This window comes from Monodon monoceros, unplaced genomic scaffold (genome assembly GCF_005190385.1).
Source record: "Monodon monoceros isolate NGI ecotype Baffin Bay Population unplaced genomic scaffold, NGI_Narwhal_1 Super_Scaffold_4, whole genome shotgun sequence".
Taxonomy (NCBI): Eukaryota; Metazoa; Chordata; class Mammalia; order Artiodactyla; family Monodontidae; genus Monodon; species Monodon monoceros.
The window spans coordinates 48880453-48899604 of NW_021703781.1; the positions used below are offsets into that span (position 1 = coordinate 48880453).

The 19152-nt window shown below is 38.7% G+C and overlaps 1 protein-coding gene across 1 annotated transcript in view; it reads left to right on the forward strand.

Moving 5' to 3' along the window:
* EXOC6 (exocyst complex component 6) overlaps positions 1-19152 on the forward strand; it is a 193302-nt gene that overhangs the window by 140642 nt on the left and 33508 nt on the right. The window contains exon 20 of the mRNA XM_029245876.1: positions 16769-16842. Within this exon, the coding sequence (XP_029101709.1) occupies positions 16769-16842 (74 nt within the window). The remainder of the gene's footprint in view (positions 1-16768; positions 16843-19152) is intronic.

Here is a 19152-nt window from a genome sequence, read left to right on the forward strand (position 1 = left end):
AGGGCCTGTAGAGCAGGGATCCCCAACCCCTGGGCCGCGGACCGCTACTGGTCCACAGCCTGTTCAGAACCGGGCCGCACAGCAGGAGGTGAGCGGCGGGCGAGCGAGCGAAGCTTCATCTGCCGCCCCCCATCGCTCCCATTACCGCCTGAGCCATCCACCCCCCTCACCCCCACCCCCCTGCCCATGTTAAAGTTGTCTTCCAAGAAACCGGTCCCTGGTGCCAGGAAGGTTGGGGACCTCTGCTCTAGAGAGGCACTGAAGTGACAATCCAGACTGGATAATTAAAAAGGTGATACATTTATGATTCATTTTTTTTCCTTTATTCCTTCTTTTGGTCATTCTTGTCTTCTTGCCAGGACTCTCCTGAGGTTTGTAGTAAGTGAATGAAATGATTCCAAGTTTGTCGTTCTTACTTTCCTGTAAATAACTTTTCAGATACCTGCTAAAGAATAATCTTAGGACCCTGCATTCCAAGTGAAGCTTCTTTTATATTCTGAAATTTTGATTCTCTTTCCCAAAGAATTTCTCAAGTCTTTACCTTTACCATTGTTTTTCACTTTATTTTCTTTAGGTGACAGGTTAGCAGATTCCATAATCTAATGTTGACATTAGCCAGTCATCTTCAAAGTTGAATGTGCTATTTAGTTATTCGCCTTGTTATATATACTTCTAGATGTAGGTTACCCTTATACAGAACATGAGTTTATGGAACAATTTTTTGCATTACTTTCAAATGAATGGTACACTGATTAAATGATAAAAATCCCTGGTTGACAGTTTAGTCAGGCACCACTGTTGATAAATTGAAAATCAGTGGGGCACAAGAAGGATTATAAAATATTTATTTGGGCAGATTTTGCAATAATATATTCTCTGTGAAAGACGTTAAAAAATTAAATGTCAGTGGCTTGCACCTGAAGCAGGAGTGACAGATTTTTTTTTCAACAAATAAAAAATATTTGTCTGCTTCTATATATATCAAGATCAATTGTTTATTACACAAAAAAAGAAATGCAAAGTTTTAAAAAACCCACCTATTTCCTTCAAAAAAAGAGAAATACTGATCTACAAAGCAAAAGAAAGATAGTTTTTCCCTAGGGAAGAGAAGGATTCATTTTCTTTTCCTAGAAAGCATTTCTAATTTTCTCTAATTAGAAAACCTTTATATATTTCTTTCTCAAAATAAAACTATCGTTTACAAAATGATATTTATCTTGTATTTACAAAAATACTTACCAAAAAGCACTTTTTTTTTTTTTTTTTTTTTTTGCTGTACGCGGGCCTCTCACTGTTGTGGCCTCTCCCGTTGCAGAGCACAGGCTCCGGACGCGCAGGCTCAGCGGCCATGGCTCACGGGCCCAGCCGCTCTGCGGCACGTGGGATCTTCCCGGACCAGGGCACGAACCCGTGTCCCCTGCATTGGCAGGCGGACTCTCAACCACTGCGCCACCAGGGAAGCCCCAAAAAGCACTTTTTAAAATGTTTCTAACTCAAAGTAATTGTTAATTCATTCTACAAATAATTTGAAACTGATTTCTTAAAGTTCTTTAAAAGTTATCTTACGAGGGAATTCCCTGGCAGTCCAGTGGTTAGGATTCCACGATTTCATTACAAGGGCCTGGGTTCGATCCCTGGTAGGGACTTAAGATCCCACAAGCTGTGCCGCACGCCAAAAGAAAAAAAAAAGTTGTCTTATGAGATCATTTCAGTATGATAATGTTTATGTAAACATTTTACATAAATATTGCTTGAGGGTGGTTGAGCCCTTTATTGGTATTTGGTTGTGTCTTCTCAATTAGATATTTTTGTTAAAAAATGGAAATTACTGTTTGGTTAGGCAGCTTCAGGTACCTAGAGATTTTCTCTGTCCTCTTACCTCTCCATGAAGAGTAAGCCTAACTATATTTAGAGAAAGGCACAAAAAACACAAAACTTTGCCTTTCTGTTACATCATAGGACAGTTTCTCCCTTTAGTTACTTATTTGGGTGGAGTTACTGAAGGCTGCTTTTAAGATGTTGATGTTTTCTTAAAAGACTAATCTCTTGGAAGAGATTATTCCTAAGTATAAGGTATAACTCAGTTAAAGATGTCTGGGGTCAAGTACAAGAGGAATAAACCCTAGCCTGATGGGGGCCAAGGTTCTGGTACTATAGATATGGAAAGGGAGAAACCAGGACTCAAAGACAAACCACAAAAGATAACTCAGCTTCCTATAAGATTATGGCTGTGGTTGGCTCTGCTCCTTAATTTTTATCAAATATTACTTAATCATTACTTAATACAGTATCACGCATTCAGTACTCACTGAACAAATAAAAATTGACATTACATTTTTTTTTTCCCCCATTGGCCACACCACGAGGCTTGTGGGATCTTAGTTACCCAACCAAGGATCAAACCTGGGCCCCTGGCATTGGAAGCTCAGAGTCCTAACCACTGGACCACCAGGGAATTCCCTGACATTGCATTTTTCATGTCTATTCCACTCTCTTTCTGGTGCAAAAGAATTATCTACTCCCCAACTCATGACTTTTAGTGATTGATATATAAATCACTTAAAAATGAAACTTAGCTTTCTCTAATAATATGTTCAGAGAATTTTAGTTTTCATCCCCTTTTTTTTTGGCCACGCCACGCAGCTTGCAGGGTCTTAGTTCCCTGACCAGGGATCGAACCTGTGCCCCCTGTAAAGGAAGCATGCAGTCCTAACCTCTGGACTGCCAGGGAATTCCCTTCATCCCTATTTTAAATAGTGTTTTTGTTTTTTTGTTTTTTAATCTGGAAGAAAGCAATTTTTAAAAATACAAGGTTTATTTTCAGTATTAATGCTGTGTGTATGCTTTCTACACATTGGGGCAGAGAAAGGAGAAGAAAGGGAGACAGGAAGAGGAATTTGGCTAGGTAAGAGGAAGGCTAGAATGTATGGTAAATTTGTGAAGAGAAGGAATCTGGATGCCTTAAGAATCAACTGGGATATGGAGAAAACAGGCAGATAGTTCAGATGTGGAATCCTGGAAACTAAACAACCATTGAGTTTCACCACCCGCCTAGTAGGACATACTCACATACTCCTCTACCTTGAAACACACTCTAAAATAACCCCATCAAGTAGTTGTCCAGCTATTCCTTGAACATTTAATTTGGGAGATTAACTACTCTTCAGAAAATGAGTTTGCATTTAATATATTACTCTGTCAATTTCTCACATTGAGTTGCAGTTGTTTTTTCTAAACTTCTCCTAATGTACCTAGTTCTGCGTTAGGGCTAGAGTCACCACTAGTCCATATTGTGCCTTTGTGCAAATTAGAAAAGATATTCCCACCGAAGGGAAAAAGTCCTCCAGTGTTGTCCCCTTTCTATGAATTAGAAAAAAGTTTACCCTTTTTCCAGCTGGACACCCCCACCAAGGCACATGACTTATCAAGTGAAATGTGAGCTAGATTTCAGCCCCTGTTCCCTCCCCACTCCTCTCCTCAGCTGGGCACCTGTGTATAGTAAGCAGTCTGATAACTACAGGTGGCAGTTCCACTTAGGGTCATATAGAGAAAACCTAGTCTTCATCCACAAGCCAATTATATGAAAACTGCTCTCATATCTTTCTGAATCTTCTGAAGACCAGAGATAAACAATTCCTCTTACTGTTCTCATGTGATAATGATTTTAGGTCCAAAGCTCTTCTTTGAACAAACTGGTTTGACTGCCTTCTGTTTAATGTCTGACACCCAAAATTGAATACAGAGATACCCAGGTGTGATGGAACCAGTATAATATGTAGTTGGACTATCAAATACATTGTTCCATATTTTGTACTTTATTAGTAAAATCCAAACTGTTATTACCTTTTTTGGTTACCAGAGTATACTCTCGAATCATTGAAGCTGTAGCATTCTAAAATCTCTTTATCTTTCTCTTTTTTTGTGTGTGATTGTCAAGCTTTGTTTTTCTTATACTTGTATGATTAGTTTTTGTTTTAGGATTTTAAGATTATCCCTATTAAATTTTATTTTAAGATTTGTCCCACAGCTAGCCTATTGAGATCTTTTTATATCAAAATTTAATATCATCTGCAGGTTTGTAATCATGCTTTTATTTAACAAGGTCATTAGCAAAATGTTGAACAAAACCTGATATCTGTATCCTGATATATAGTACATCAGTGATTCTCAAAACATGGTTCCCAGATGAGCAGCAACAGTATCATCTGGGAACTTATTAGCAGTGTGAATTCTTGTTTTATTTTATTTTATTTGTTTATTTTCTTTATTTTTTTAAGCTGCATTGGGTCTTAGTTGCAGCATGCGGGATCTTTTGTTTGTGGCGCATGGGCTTCTCTCTAGTTGTGGCATGCGGGTTTTCTCTTCTCTAGTTGTGGCGCGCGGGCTCCAGTACACATGGGCTCTGTAGTTGTGGCGCACGGGCTCCAGAGCACGTGGGCTCTGTAGTTTGCGGCACTCAGGCTCCCTCGTTGATGTGCGCAAGTTCAGTAGTCGTGGTGCGCGTGCGCGGGCTTAATTGCCCTGTGGCGCGTGGGATCTTAGTTCCCCGACCAGGGATCAAACCCGCGTCCCTTGCACTGGAAGGTGGATTCTTTACCGCTGTACCACCAGGGAAGTCCCAGCAATGTAAATTCTTGAACCCCACCTGCTGAATTGTGAATTCTGGGCATAGGACATAGCAATTTCTTTTTGAGTCGGCCTTTCAGGTGATACTGATGCACAGTAAAGTTTGAGAACCACAACATTACACGGGTCTATCTATTCATATTGACTTAGATCCATTATTCAAAATCTTGGGTATCTTTGGATTTCTTCAGCCAGTTGCTAATTCCCTAGTTGAATCTAATTCATAGTTTTGAATCTAAATCATAGCTCAAAGTTACGAGCAACTTTGCCAGATGCCTTGCTGGTATATAGGGATAATAATGGCCGTTGAATTTTCCTCATCTACCAGTCTAATTAGTTTTTCAAAGAAGAAAATGTTACTACTCTGATTCTTCATAAACCCATATTGATTCATAGTAATTACTTTCCCTTCAAGAGGCTCAGAAACTATTACTTAAAAGTCTGTGACCAGGGACTTCCCTGGTGGCACTTATACTTGTAACCCAGTGGTTAAGAATCCGCCTGCCAATGCAGGCGACACAGGTTTGAGCCCTGGTCCGGGAAGATCCCACATGCCGCAGAGCAAGTAAGCCCGTGTGCCACAACTACTGAGCCTGTGCTCTAAATCCCGCGAGCCACAACTACTGAGCCCACGTGCCGCAACTACTGAGCCCACGTGCCGCAACTACTGAAGCCTGTACACCTAGAGCCCATACTCCGCAAAAAGAGAGGCCACTGCAATGAGAAGCACGCGCACTGCAGCGAAGAGTAGCCCCTGTTCGCCTCAACTAGAGAAAGCCCCCGTGCAGCAACAAAGATCCAACGCAGCCAAAAAAAAAAAAGTCTGTGACTGGTTTGTGGGATTAACATAAAATCCTACTAGTCTGTTTTACACTAGTAAGAAATCCAGAGTCCAAGGAAGTTAGATAGCAGAGATCAGGAACTAGATACCAAAAATGACCAAAGATCTTGGGTAACTCAAGAAAGGCTTAAGTCAAAGAACTTAAGCAATAAGAGGTTAACATCAAATATAAACATCAAGAATGGCCTTAATTCTGAATTAAATTTTATAATTTGGTTTGATTATTTTTCCATCCTCATTACTTTGTAAAAACATTATGCATATATTTCCTAGGCCTTAAAATGTCAGTCTGCAGGTAGAAACAAATAGCACAACCAGCTGAAGTTGGGGAGGTAGAAAGTTAAGAATAGTTCAGTTCCTCATATCATTCAGCCATGTGCTTTTAGTTTTTGTTTTTTTCTGGTAGTGAAAGAATTAGCACTGATCCATCTATGTAGTCACTTTTTCTTTTTTTTTTGCGGTACGCGGGCCTCTCACTGCCGTGGCCTCTGCCACGGACCGGGGATTGAACCTGTTGCGGAGCACGGGCTCCGGACGCGCAGGCTCAGCGGCCATGGCTCACGGGCCTAGCCACTGCGCGGCATGTGGGATCCTCCTGGACCGGGGCATGAACCCGTGTCCCCTGCATTGGCAGGCGGACTCTCAACCACTGTGCCACCAGGGAAGCCCCTGTACCCACTTATTTTTTCAAACAGTGTGTGCCCTTTTCCGTGGTATTCCTTGTGACACACATACTTATGAGTTAAATTGGCTTGAGCTCAAATTTCAGTCTGTACCTGAATTTTTTCCATGTAGAGTCAACTGATTTGTAGGGAAGATTCATTTATTCAGATGTTTAATGGGAACCTACTACCTGTTATTACTGGGAAATCAAAGATGAATCAGGTTTCAAAGATCTCACATACTAGATGGGGAGGAAACAAACATGTAAATGACTGTAGTAGAACATAAATTCTTTATAGAAGTATGTATCACTTGTAGAGAAGGTTAGGCATGTATTAATCCTACATGGGGTTGAAAAGATTGACTATCAGAAGTGAAATTTGAGTCTTAAAGGATGAGTCAGGTTTCATCAAAAGCAAGGAAGGGCATTCTGAGCAGAGGGAATGGCATAGGCAAAAGTGCTGTGATGAAAGAATGCTTAGGGAATCTTCATACGGTCTTGTATAGCTAGACTACAAGATGCATGATTGAGAGTGTTGAAAGATATGGCTGAGAAAAGTTAGACTTCTGAATGCTTGGACTTTATTTAATAAGCAATAGAGATCCATTGAAGCTTTTTAATCAGGACCATGACATTATGAAGTCTGTATTATAGAAAGTTAACTCTGTGTCATGTGGAAATTGAACTGAAATGAGAGAGGTACTACAAGTAGGAAGACCTGTTAAAAGACTATTGAACTTTTTCCTGTGAAGGATAGAAAGAGCTTGACTTTGGGCAGTGGGAATGAAGAGAAGAAGATGAATTTCAGACATTTTAAAAGGAGGAGGAGGGAATACATAAAATTAGTGAATGAGTAAATTTGATATGATTTAGGTGGTTAGAGTCAGAGACTCACATAGTAGAAGAGACCCAAGAATACATCCCATGGTTGGGGTGGGTGGTATGAAGAGGGAAAGAAAGAAAGAGAAAAGGAGAGGAAGGTGAAGAGGAGAGAGGAAAGAGAAGAGATTTAATCATCTAGGATAGATAGTTAAATTCAACATAGAATTTATAATTGTCAGCACCCAATGCAGAATGCTATGCTCAGAGTATTTGTTGCATAAATGAACAAATTAACAAATCAGGAAGTCTCTATAATCTACATTTGCTTTTCTAGAGTTCTCCTAACTTTGTTATCAAAAAGTTAAGGCCAGGAACTTTCCTGGCAGGTCCAGTGGTTAAGACTCCACACTTCCACTGCAGGGGGCACGGGTTCGATCCTTGGTCAGGGGGAACTAAGCTCCTGCATGCTTCGTGGCGCAGCCATACATACATACATACATACATACATGCAGCCATACATACATACATACATACATAAAATGCTACCTCTTTAAAAAAAAAAGGTTAAGGCCAATTGATGCTGCTGTAATTTTTTTCAAGACCATTCAACTTCTTGATATAGATATAACTGATCATTTATAAAAATTCTTCACATATTTGATGACTATGTTTATTTTTATAAATTTATTTTATTTACTTTTGGCTGTGTTGGGTCTTCATTGCTGCGCGTGGGCTTTCTGTAGTTGCGGTGAGCAGGGCCTACTCTTCATTGTGGTGCGTGGGCTTCTCATTGCGGTGGCTTCTCTTGTTGTGGAGCACGGGCTCTAGGCGCGTGGGCATCAGTAGTTGTGGCATGTCAGCTTAGTAGTTGTGGTGCACGGGCTTAGTTGCTCCGTGGCATGTGGGATCTTCCTGGACCGGGGATCGAACCTGTGTCCTGCATTGGCAGGCACATTCTTAACCACTGCGCCACCAGGGAAGTCCCAGAAGTAGTAAAATTTAAGGCGAAGAAGAGTATGGTACTTTAGAGTCATGCATTAATTCCTTCATATCTACCAAGTACTTGGCATTTAGGGGATACAGTGGTAAACAAAACAGAAAAAGCCCCTAACCCTCTTTGGGTTTAGGCCCAGTGGGGAGGCATTCATTATATGACTGCACTAATACATATGATTATAAGTTGTTAAATTCTAGAAAAGTAGATGGTACTGTGACAGAGTATAAGAAGCAGACCTAATTTAGATAAAAAGTTGTACTGATTGAGAATATTAGGTAGGGCTTATGCATGAATGAAGTAGACATTTTTGCTTAACTTGACCATAACCAATAATACTACTATAACTGTGTGGTTGGAGAAGTCAGGAAGGCATTCCATTCGGAATTGCAAACGTAGCCCCTGCCCCCCCACAAAGCTACATTGAACCTTTAATCCTGTTACAGATTTTGTATAAGTTTAAGAGAAATCACTTCTTGGAGGAGCATTTGCCAAGCTTGGCATAAAGCTGATGTTCTAAATCTGTGTATGTGCTTTTGTTTTATTAAGCACCTCATATATTGGGTCGCATCAGAAGGCACCTTACAAATGCAACAGTATAGAGGAAAAAATAAAAGTGTCTTCTTAAGTTCCTATAAAGGTATCAGAAATCCTTCACATCCCTAACAAAATAACATTTCCAAAGCATCAGGCAATCAGAAGGATTTGAGATACCCAGAATAGGTCTAGAATGTACTTTTTCATATATTCGACACAAATACCTAATTGAGGTTATTGACTCCTAAGAGTCTAACATCCTAAATTCATAAGCACTAGAAAAGCTCCAGGTTGAAGAGCAATGGTACCTTTTTCAGTGATGATTTATTGAGAAATAGGTGAATCTCTAGGTTTGAAGGCCTTGGTCTTTTTGCAATTGGATAAAGGCTTAGCCCACCTCAAAAAAAAAAAAGAAAGAAAGAAAGAAAGAAAGAAAGTCTCTATAGATTTTTTTGTATGTATATGGCTATGACCCCAGGGCCTCTAATTCTAGCCTTGAAAAAGGTCCATACCCCAATATAAAAGGGTTCAAGCAAAATCATGTCGATGGTATGAGAGGATATTTGTCTTTTATTTTTTTTTAAGTAAGCTGGATGCTCTTTTATTTTTTGCCTACTTGAATTTGTTCTGGTTTTAATGGCATTTACGGTATCAAATTTAGGCTGCTTTGCTCCTTTTCCAAGAAAGGGAGAGGAATAGATACTACCTTATATAAGAGTGGGGTGATGAATGTAGAGGGGCAGTTGGTTCTAGAGGCTTGCATTCCACTGCTACCAACCACATGTAACAGAATTTAACAGTCAAGAATTCTAACAAGACCCCTGACTCCCAGGCATGAGTTCTTCACTACCAGAAAAACCACTAGATGGTGCTCTTCGCCATCGCTTCTAATGACACATCTGGTCCACATAGAATACGTTGCCGAGCCAAAATTTGGGTTCTAACTAGCCAATTTAAATCTTCAGATCTAGTAAGAAATGGAATTATGAGAAATCTTTTCAATATGCAGACTGTTTTTATTTACAGTCAGTCATTTATTTAGTTATGAAATCATTCCATTTTATATGTCCTTGCCTTGTCATCCACAAGCAGTCTTGAGAGTTTATTTAGCCTAGCCTCCTCACCCTCTTTTTCAATCTTTTGATCTATTTACTCTTCTTATTCCATGGGCATTTTTTCTTCTACTTCCCAATTCTTCCTACCCTGTGTAAATGTTTCCCAAATAATCCACCTTACAGTAAAAATAACTGTCTGCCTAGGACAGGATTGTTCAAGGACTTACTCCCTCTGCATTTAATTTCAGAGGTTTATATTTTCATGCCAGGATAAATACTTATAGCCTGACTTCTTAGCCATCTTTGTTCCCCCCATACAAATCCTGTACATCTGTGCATAGATCCTGAGGGCAGGAAGGGCATATTTTCCTGCTTAAAGTTTTGTTAGATTTACAAATAATTCATGTTTTTGCCTATAGATACTCTGTTCTCTTAAAACGTCATAGATTGCCAATTTGGAAGGGGTTTCTTTTGTCATTATAATCACAGCTTCTACAGTATGTATTAATTTTAACTTTCAGTTTTATCTAAATCAATTCAATCTTATCTTCTTCTCAGTTAAACTGATACAGCAAAAATTTACCTTCCCGATAAGGTGATGCCTTTCCCTCTACCTCCCTCTCTAATGTTATTTTATTTATTTTTAATTTTTAAATTTAAAATCTAATTAATTAATTAATTATTTTTTTGGCTGTGTTGGGTCTGTTGCTGCACGTGGGCTTTCTCTAGTTGCAGTGAGCGGGGGCTACTCTTCGTTGGGGTTCACGGGCTTCTTATTGTGGTGGCTTCTCGTCGTGCAGCACAGGCTCTAGGTGTGCAGGCTTCAGTAGTTGCAGCACGTGGGCTCAGTAGGTGTGGCTCGTGGGCTCTTGAGCACAGGCTCAGTAGTTGTGGCGCAAAGCCCTAGTTGTTCTGCAGCATGTGGGGTCTTCCTGGACCAGGGCTCGAACCCATGTCCCCTGCATTGGCAGGCGGATTCTTGACCACTGTGCCATCAGGGAAGTCCCTCTAATGTTACTTTAGAGTATTTTTAAACTTGGAATCATTATTATTAAGTTCTATATTCTAGCAAGAAATAAGAGGAAATGAATATGTCATGAAGCTATTTTATTTTAAAAAAGAAATGGTCAGGGCTTCCCTGGTGGCTCAGTGGTTAAGAATCCGCCTGCCAATTCAGTGGACATGGGTTCAATCCCTGGTCTGGGAAGATCCCACATGCCGTGGGGCAACTAAACCTGTGCGCCACAACTACTGAGCCTGCGCTCTAGAGCCCGTGAGCCACAACCACTGAGCCTGCATGCTACAACTACGGAAGCCCGCACACCTAGGGCCCATGCTCTGCAACAAAGAGAAGCCACTGCAATGAGAAGCCCGTGCACCACAACGAAGAGTAGCCCCTGCTCACCGCAACTAGAGAAAGCCCGTGCACAGCAATGAAGACCCAACGCAGCCAAAAATAAATAAAATAAAATAAAATAATTTATTTAAAAAAAAATAGTATTTTTAAACTTGGAATCATTATTATTAAGTTCCATATTCTAGCAAAAAATAAGAGGAAATGAATATATCATGAAGCTATTTTATTTTAAAAAAGAAATGGTCAGGGCTTCCCTGGTGGCGCAGTGGTTAAGAATCCGCCTGCCAATGCAGGGGACACGGGTTTGAGACCTGGTCCAGGAAGATCCCACATGCTGCGGAGCAACTAAGCCCATGCGCCATAACTACTGAGCCTACGCTGTAGAGTCCCCCTGCCACAACTACTGAAGCTTGCTTGCCTAGAGCCCGTGCTCCACAAGAGAAGCCACCACAATGAGAAGCTCGCGCACCACAACAAAGAGTAGCCCCCACTCACTGCAACTAGAGAAAGCCCGCACACAGCAACGAAGACACAATCCAGACAAAAATAAAATAAATTTATGAAAAAAAAAAAACAGTCAAATAGGAGGCACTAAGAGAAAAAAACCCAAAGATTTTGACCTCCTTTAAGAAAAAAAAAAAAACTTTAGAAAGCCTGGAAACTATTTTAATTTTTTAAAATTTATTTATTTTTAACACTATTTTTTAAATTATTTATTTTTGGCTGTGCTGGGTATTCGTTGTTGCACGCAGGCTTTCTTTTTAGCTGCAGCGAGTGGGGTCTACTCTTCGTTCCGGTGTGCAGGCCTCTCATTGCGGTGGCTTCTCTTGTTGTGGAATGTGGGCTCTAGGGGCACAGGCTTCAGTAGTTGCAGCACACGGGCTCAGTAGTTGTGGCTCGCGGGCTCTAGAGCACAGACTCAGTAGTTGTGGACATGGGCCCAGCTGCTCTGCGGCACGTGAGATCTTCCCAGACCAGGGCTCGAACCTGTGTCCCCTGCACTGGCAGGCGGACTCTTAACCACTGCGCCACCAGGGAAGCCCTGGAAACTATTTTTAAATATCTTATTGAAAGACCAAGATCAATGTGTGTTTTTAAAAACTATCCTTGGGCTTCCCTGGTGGTGCAGTGGTTGAGAGTCCGCCTGCCGATGCAGGGGACACAGGTTCGTGCCCCGGTCCGGGAAGATCCCACATGCCGCAGAGTGGCTAGGCCCGTGAGCCATGGCCGCTGAGCCTGCGCGTCCGGAGCCTGTGCTCCACAATGGGAGAGGCCACAACAGTGAAAGGCCCGTGTACCGCAAAAAAAAAAAAATATCATATTAGGAAGTAGGTGTTATTAAATAAAAATAATAAAAAGTTGGCCCAAGGGAGGAGAACAAAGAAACCCCAAAATATGACAAATCATATAAAATTGAGAATCTGCTTGAGCCAAGAAGGAATCTGAAGACAAACATAAGCTATTCCAAAAATCAGTCATCAATTCTTTAAAAAGTTCAGATTGAAATCTACCTCTAGAATTATTGGGACCATATTAGTACAAATGAATTATTTGTATTATTATTTATTCATTCAACGCATTTACTGAATATCTCTTGTACACCAGGCACAGAGTATGTAAAGGTTAAAAAAAAAAATCTCTATTTCCTGTGAGCTTCGTGTTTAGTGGAAGAACTCACAATTTAGTTTCGGCTGAAGGAAACATTTGGAGTATTCTTACCCACACTCAGTTATTTTGAAATAAATACACTAAATATGCACAGAATGTTCTAGATTTACACTGTCTAGTAGTCATATGTGACTATTCAGTTAAAATTAAATAAAACTAAGAATTCAGTTCAGCTCAGATATAGAACATTTCTGTTACTGGAGAAAGTTCTGTTGGACAACATCATTCTAGATCTAATCAATAAGCTAGAGAACGTATCAATTACCAGGATTGGATGGCATCCCCTTAGAATTTATTTGTTCATTTGTTCAATTTTCCTTCATTCACTTAAGAAACTTTTATTGCCTACTCATTATGTATCAGGCATTATACTAGGTGATCGGGATATAAAAATGGGAGTATATTTCCTACCCTCAGGGAGTTCATGGTCTGGTGGGAAAACCCAGACAGATAAACAATTATAAGATAGCAAAATGGGTAGTATAGTTAGGCTGTGTACAGAAGTTGCAGGGAGATCACAGAGGAGGGACCTAACCCAGGCTCCAGGGTAATGGAAGTCTTCCACAGAAGATGTAGATTGAATGGAAGGATAAGTAAGAGTTACCCAGTGGAAAAGAAGAGGAAGGATGCTCCAGGCAGAAGGATCAAAGGTACTTGGTAAGAGACTGTGGCATATACAAGGAAGTGCAGGTGGTTTGGAATGGAAGGAGTTTAAGGTGCCCCTAGGAAGGTGGTAAGAGATGAGGCTAGAGAGATAGACAAAGGCCAGGTTATAAAGGATCTTACTTGTCCTGCTTTATTGTGAAGGTGATGGGGAACCATTGAAAGGTGTTAAACTGTGAAGTGGCATAAATCACATTTACATCTTACTGGGAGAAGTAGATGGAAAGGTGGCACACAAGAAGCAGAGAGACCAGATAGGAATGTATTTTAGTAATGTAAGCAAGAAATGATGATAGCTTGAACTGAGGTAGAGACAGATTCAGACTGAAGATATTGTAGAGGATAAAACCAACAGGATTGACTACATTTGAGTTTTAAAGAAGTAAAGGAAAAAATTTGAAGCCTCCTATCCCTAAAAAATATTTGAGAAAAGACTTGAGAGCTATAAACTAGTGAATTTCACTTCCATATTGGTTAGGTTCTTAGAAGAGATGGCATAAAAGATGAGAGGTTGAATACTTAATCAGATTCTGGATCAATGAATTGAATGTCAGGAAATCTAAATTAGGTATGTGATCTGGGCAAATCACTTCAATTTTAATTTTTCTGCCCTATAAAATGAAGAACTTGGTGAGTTTTAAACGGAGCCTTCAGAGCACTGTTGGAGATATTTCAAAGGGGGGTGTCTCTTCTAGCTGCAAGATTTTGTGATCCATCATCTGCATGCCCTGTTTACTAAGGTAAATTATTATGATTAAGAGAAAGTGCTTTGTAAGCTATAAAGTGCTATATAAGTTTATGGTACTATTATAATTTTGACTCTAAGCTCTTTGGATTAATGCCAAGCAATGGGGCTTATTAAACTATAGTATCTTAAATAGGAACTGAGAGAGAAGAAAAATGACAGATTATTTTCAGTGTAGAAAAATTCTGGAAGATTAAGTGCATAATAATCGAAGTATAATTGAAATTGAGCTGATTTTTATGCCTGATATGTAAAGTAAGTCTCTCTGTATTATAGGAAGTCTTTATGTGTGTATGTATATGTGGTGATGGTAGAAGCTGAGCTAACATATACAGCCTTGATTAGAGACCATTAAGGAATTCATAGTTAATTGTTACTTGGAAACAGTAGCCTGAGACTTGCCACGAAAGCCAATGATATGCTGGATGGTCTTAAGAAAAGTACTTTTTAGATTAAAAAAAAAATCTTTACTTTTAATAAGCTATTAGAATTTTGCTTGTTATTTTTCAATTAAGATCTCATGTTACTAAAAAGAGGCAATTCAATTATATGGGCAATGGTAGGGGGTGATGGAGTTGCCACAGTATGAAAGTATTCTACTTTTCATTGTATGAAAAGACAGTGATGTGAGTAAATTATAGTAAACAATGAAAAATATGGTTAGATTTGCTGAATGAATCTTAGTTTTCTGGAAATAGGGGGCCTGAGAAAGGTGAATGTAGTCACCTATCTAATGGCCATAGCTACTTCGTACCCAGCAGAGAACCAAGAAGTAAGGAGGAAAATGGTGTAACTGAGTAACTGAAAGGTACATTTACTCAAAGGCATATATAAACTCATTCACCTACTTGTGGGAGAGGCCCATGCTCAGGCTGTATTTGCTCTTACTTTAGATACTATTCTAGTAATTGATTAGCTTACCTACCTGCTCAAGAAGATTAAAGATAACATAATAAGAGATGAGTGAGAGAGGAGGGAGTAAGAATTTATGTTAAACCTGTAAGAGAGAAGGCAGAAAAATTATTAAAGATAGACACAAGAACTCAAACAACACAGCATTCTGAGCTATTTAATGTAATAGAAAACAGCTATTAATACCATAGCAGCCCTGGGAATTTATTGTATAGAATAAAAGTTCTTAATGGTTATCAATGAAGAGAATTAAGAAACGTTTATATAGTGTTTAGTATTCTAAAAAAAAAAGATAGGGAGGGCTTCCCTGGTGGCACAGTGGTTGAGAGTCCGCCTGCCGATGCAGGGGACACGGGTTCGTGCCCCGGTCTGGGAAGATCCCACATGCCGCGGAGCGGCTAGGCCCGTGAGCCATGGCCGCTGAGCCTGCGCGTCCAGAGCCTGTGCTCCTCAACGGGAGAGGCCACAACAGTGAGAGGCCCGCGTACTGCAAAAAAAAAAAAGATAGGGAAAGTATTATGATGCAGTTTAAAATTTTATCAAAAAATGCTTACGATGAAAAAAAGTTTTGATGCTTAAAGCGAAAATTATAATTAACTTAAAAGCAACATCAACAAAAAAAACTTAATTTGAATTCTTCATTTTCCAAAAATGCCAAATAAATTAAGCTGTGCTAGGCTTTCATATATTTATTGTTTTTAGATGTTGATTTTTGAGCCTTTCTAAACTATATTTCACGCAGAATATACTAAAGTTAAGAATTATATTTGTTATTCCAAGATCTATATAGGCTAACAATGTAAGTGGTTTCTAAAATACTGGCTCAGATAAATTCACAAATGGAAAATCCATAATACTCTCGAAGAAAACTCATATATTAATGGGGAGGGAGAGTGGTGGCAGGCGTTCATATTCTTACGAGAGAAGCATGTGTGTAAAATGATAGGGTTTTTTTATGAGCCACAAGGCTTTTGTTTTCAAAATAACTAGTATTGAGATTGTCTTCAACTAACTAAACAAAGCTATGTTACTAGTATTAACTTTTTTTAAGTACAAAAAAGTTGTTGAAAGGGATTCCCTGGTGGTCCATTGGTTAGGATAGGCGCTTTCACTGTGGTGGCCCTGCTTTAAATCCCTGGTTGGGGAACTAAGATCCTGCAAGCCATGCGGTGTGGCCAAAAAAAAAAGTTGTTGAAAAATATCTTTCAAAATATTTTTCGTCTAAAGATATTAAGAAATCTGTCTTAAGAAATCTATTTTGTCTTAAGATGTCTCTTAGTTTTTAAAGAGGTGGGATTCCATTACGGAAAAAAATTATTTTAAAAAAATGAACAGGCATTCCTACATCATCCTCATTTTGCTACTTTGAACATTTTACTTGTAAAATGTAAAACTGCATGTAAAACTGACTTCTTACATGGCTGCCTATTATCGCTGTTAGCTAGAGTAGGATTTGTGTAGAGCATATTCTGTAACAAAGCAGATGTTTTGAAATATGTTGACAACCGTGCAATTGATATAGTTTCAAAATGCTTCTATAATCATTCACTTAAGGCTAAAAAAAGTCAGAAAACTTTTCTTGATTGAAGTATATTACTACCCTTGAACTTTTACAAAAGTTAAATGGATAACCATTTAAAATTTATTGTAATTAAGGATTAGAGTAATTAAATGGCAGATTGGAAGTTTAAAATTATTAAAATATTTGTGGTAATGGGTGTGGAGAACATTCTCAGTGGTGAAAATTGAAGGTTATAAATAGTCTTCATTTGAAATGATTACCTGTAAATATTATAATACATTTGTAATGAGTAGAAATTAATTTAGTGGTTAAACCCTTGTATATTTTGCAATCTTGTTTTTATTCTTTTTTTTTTTAAATAGTGTTTGCCAGCTCTGAGCCCGTTCCAGGATTCCAAGGGGATACTCTGCAGCTAGCATTCATTGACCTCAGACAAGTAAGATGTAATAATGTGCTTCTCATTTATTGGTTTCTACTTCTCACCTGTTTTTTTTTTAATGCTACAGGAATGCTTGTTTGCCTTGAAAAAACTTTTCTTTAGAAAAGTGCTTCTTTTTTTTTTTTTTTTGCGGTACGCGGGCCTCTCACTGTTGTGGCCTCTCCCGTTGCGGAGCACAGGCTCTGGACGCACAGGCTCAGCGGCCATGGCTCACGGGCCTAGCCGCTCCACGGCATGTGGGATCTTCCTGGACTGGGGCACCGAAGCCGTGTCCCCTGCATCGGCAGGCGGACTCTCAACCACTGCGCCACCAGAGAAGCCCTAGAAAAGTGCTTCTTTGATAACTGTATTTGGTCCTTCTTTTGAACCTATACCCATTCAGTGTCTCAGCTTCATGGGGCATTCTTATTGGTGAATATTTAACTTAGTTATTACTTGCAAAGCACATGAATAAATAAAAACTTTATACTTTGGTTTAATAACACTTGAAGCTTAAGTTATTTCTTAATGATTTCATGGTCGTATATGAAAATTGGTAGTGTAACATTAGTTTTAGGACCCAAGTTAAATGTAAATTATTACAACCTAGAAAGGAACCCCTTGCTTAAAATGTTGTCAGTGTAAAGAATGTTATTTTTATAGTTTTTCTGTATGCTTCCAGAAAGAAGGATAAAACTAATTTTTAAAGGTAATTAATTATACATTTATGTAATTCTTTTCTAGTCACATAACTCTAAGTATAATAACAAATATGATTTTTAAATTTCTTCTATTCAGTTTACTCTTTAACTTCTCTATTGTCATTTTCTTTATTTTCTTCATATTACCTTTTTCCATCTCCCTCATAATTTTGCTTCTTATTCGTTTCTTCCTCTTTCCTCCTCCTCCTTTTTCTTTTTCTTTCTTAATCATAGGATTAAGGAGCTTAATAAAGCTGAGAGGCACAAGAGTGTGGAGGAGGGGTAGATCCAAGTTAGAGGGCTTAGGAGTGCTAGGATCGACAACAGGCGTGACTGCTGCCCTTGGCAAGAAGAACCAAATGGAGATGGAATTAAAAGAAAGTCACTGTGATATCAGTCTATTAATGGTCCCATCCCCTTTGAGGGATGGAGATAACTGGAGATGGGGCTCCACCATTGGTATGAATAGAACTCTTCCACAGTGATGTTTGGAACAGGACCATTGTGAGCAGTTAAAGAGCTCTTATTTTAATAAATGTTTGAACACAGAGCTGCTTTTTCTAATTCCAAGCCAGTGTTCAATAAATATTTATGAAATGCTAAGTATTGATTATTTGGAGAGAGGAGATATGGTTGAAATAGACACAAAAGTAACATAAGAGACAGTTTCATCCTTATGGAGCTTAACAATCCTTTAGAGAAGCACAGTACCCACAAACTGGCTAGGAATACTTATAAGACAGTGAGTTGTATGGAAATAACTGGTATTTCAAGTCAAGTTTAGAAGAAAATTGAAAAAGCCGTTCTGTCTCCCAATTATAATCTGTAAAGCACTGAACAACGTATTTATGAAATATTTTCATAACATAAATATGAAATAACCTAAATATTTTTATAACCTAAATACATATGAAAATGTATTCATATTTATTCTGTTTACAATTGGTGCTCATGTATTATGCCAAACAAGAAACACTATTATGAGTGACCTAGATCTACAGATGGTTAGCTTTACTAAGTTAAGGGGAAGATAGTAGAAAATGAAGAAAGTGGATTCTGAACTTCCATTTCAGTTTGTTAGAAGATATTCTTACTATTGAAGGTAGATCCATTTTCTTTACAAGGAGTTATCTCTGTTGCTGTCCTGTTGCCCCTAATAAGATGGTATAGAAAACTGAGTCCTTTACCGAGGTGGAAACAGGTTTGGTGGTATATTCATTTCCAAATTAGGTTATGACCACTTACATGAATATGATCTCCAGTCCAAAGAATATGTGATTCAAGGATAGCTCCCATTATATACAAATAATCTGTTCATAGAAAATTTGAAATTTATTATTTGCTGTTTTCTCAGTTTTGTATGAATTTTTATGCTGTTAACTAGCTTGTAATCTCATTGTAGGATTGTAGGTGGGATCACATAATTTAAAAAAATTTTTTATTAGAGTATAGTTGATTTACAACGTTGTATTAGTTTCAGGTGTACAGCAAAGTGATTCAGTTATACATACAAATATATTTATTCTTTTTCAGATTCTTTTCTCATATAGATTATCACAGAATATTGAGTAGAGTTCCCTGTGCTATGCAGTAGGTCCTTGCTGGTTATCTGTCTTGTATATAGTAG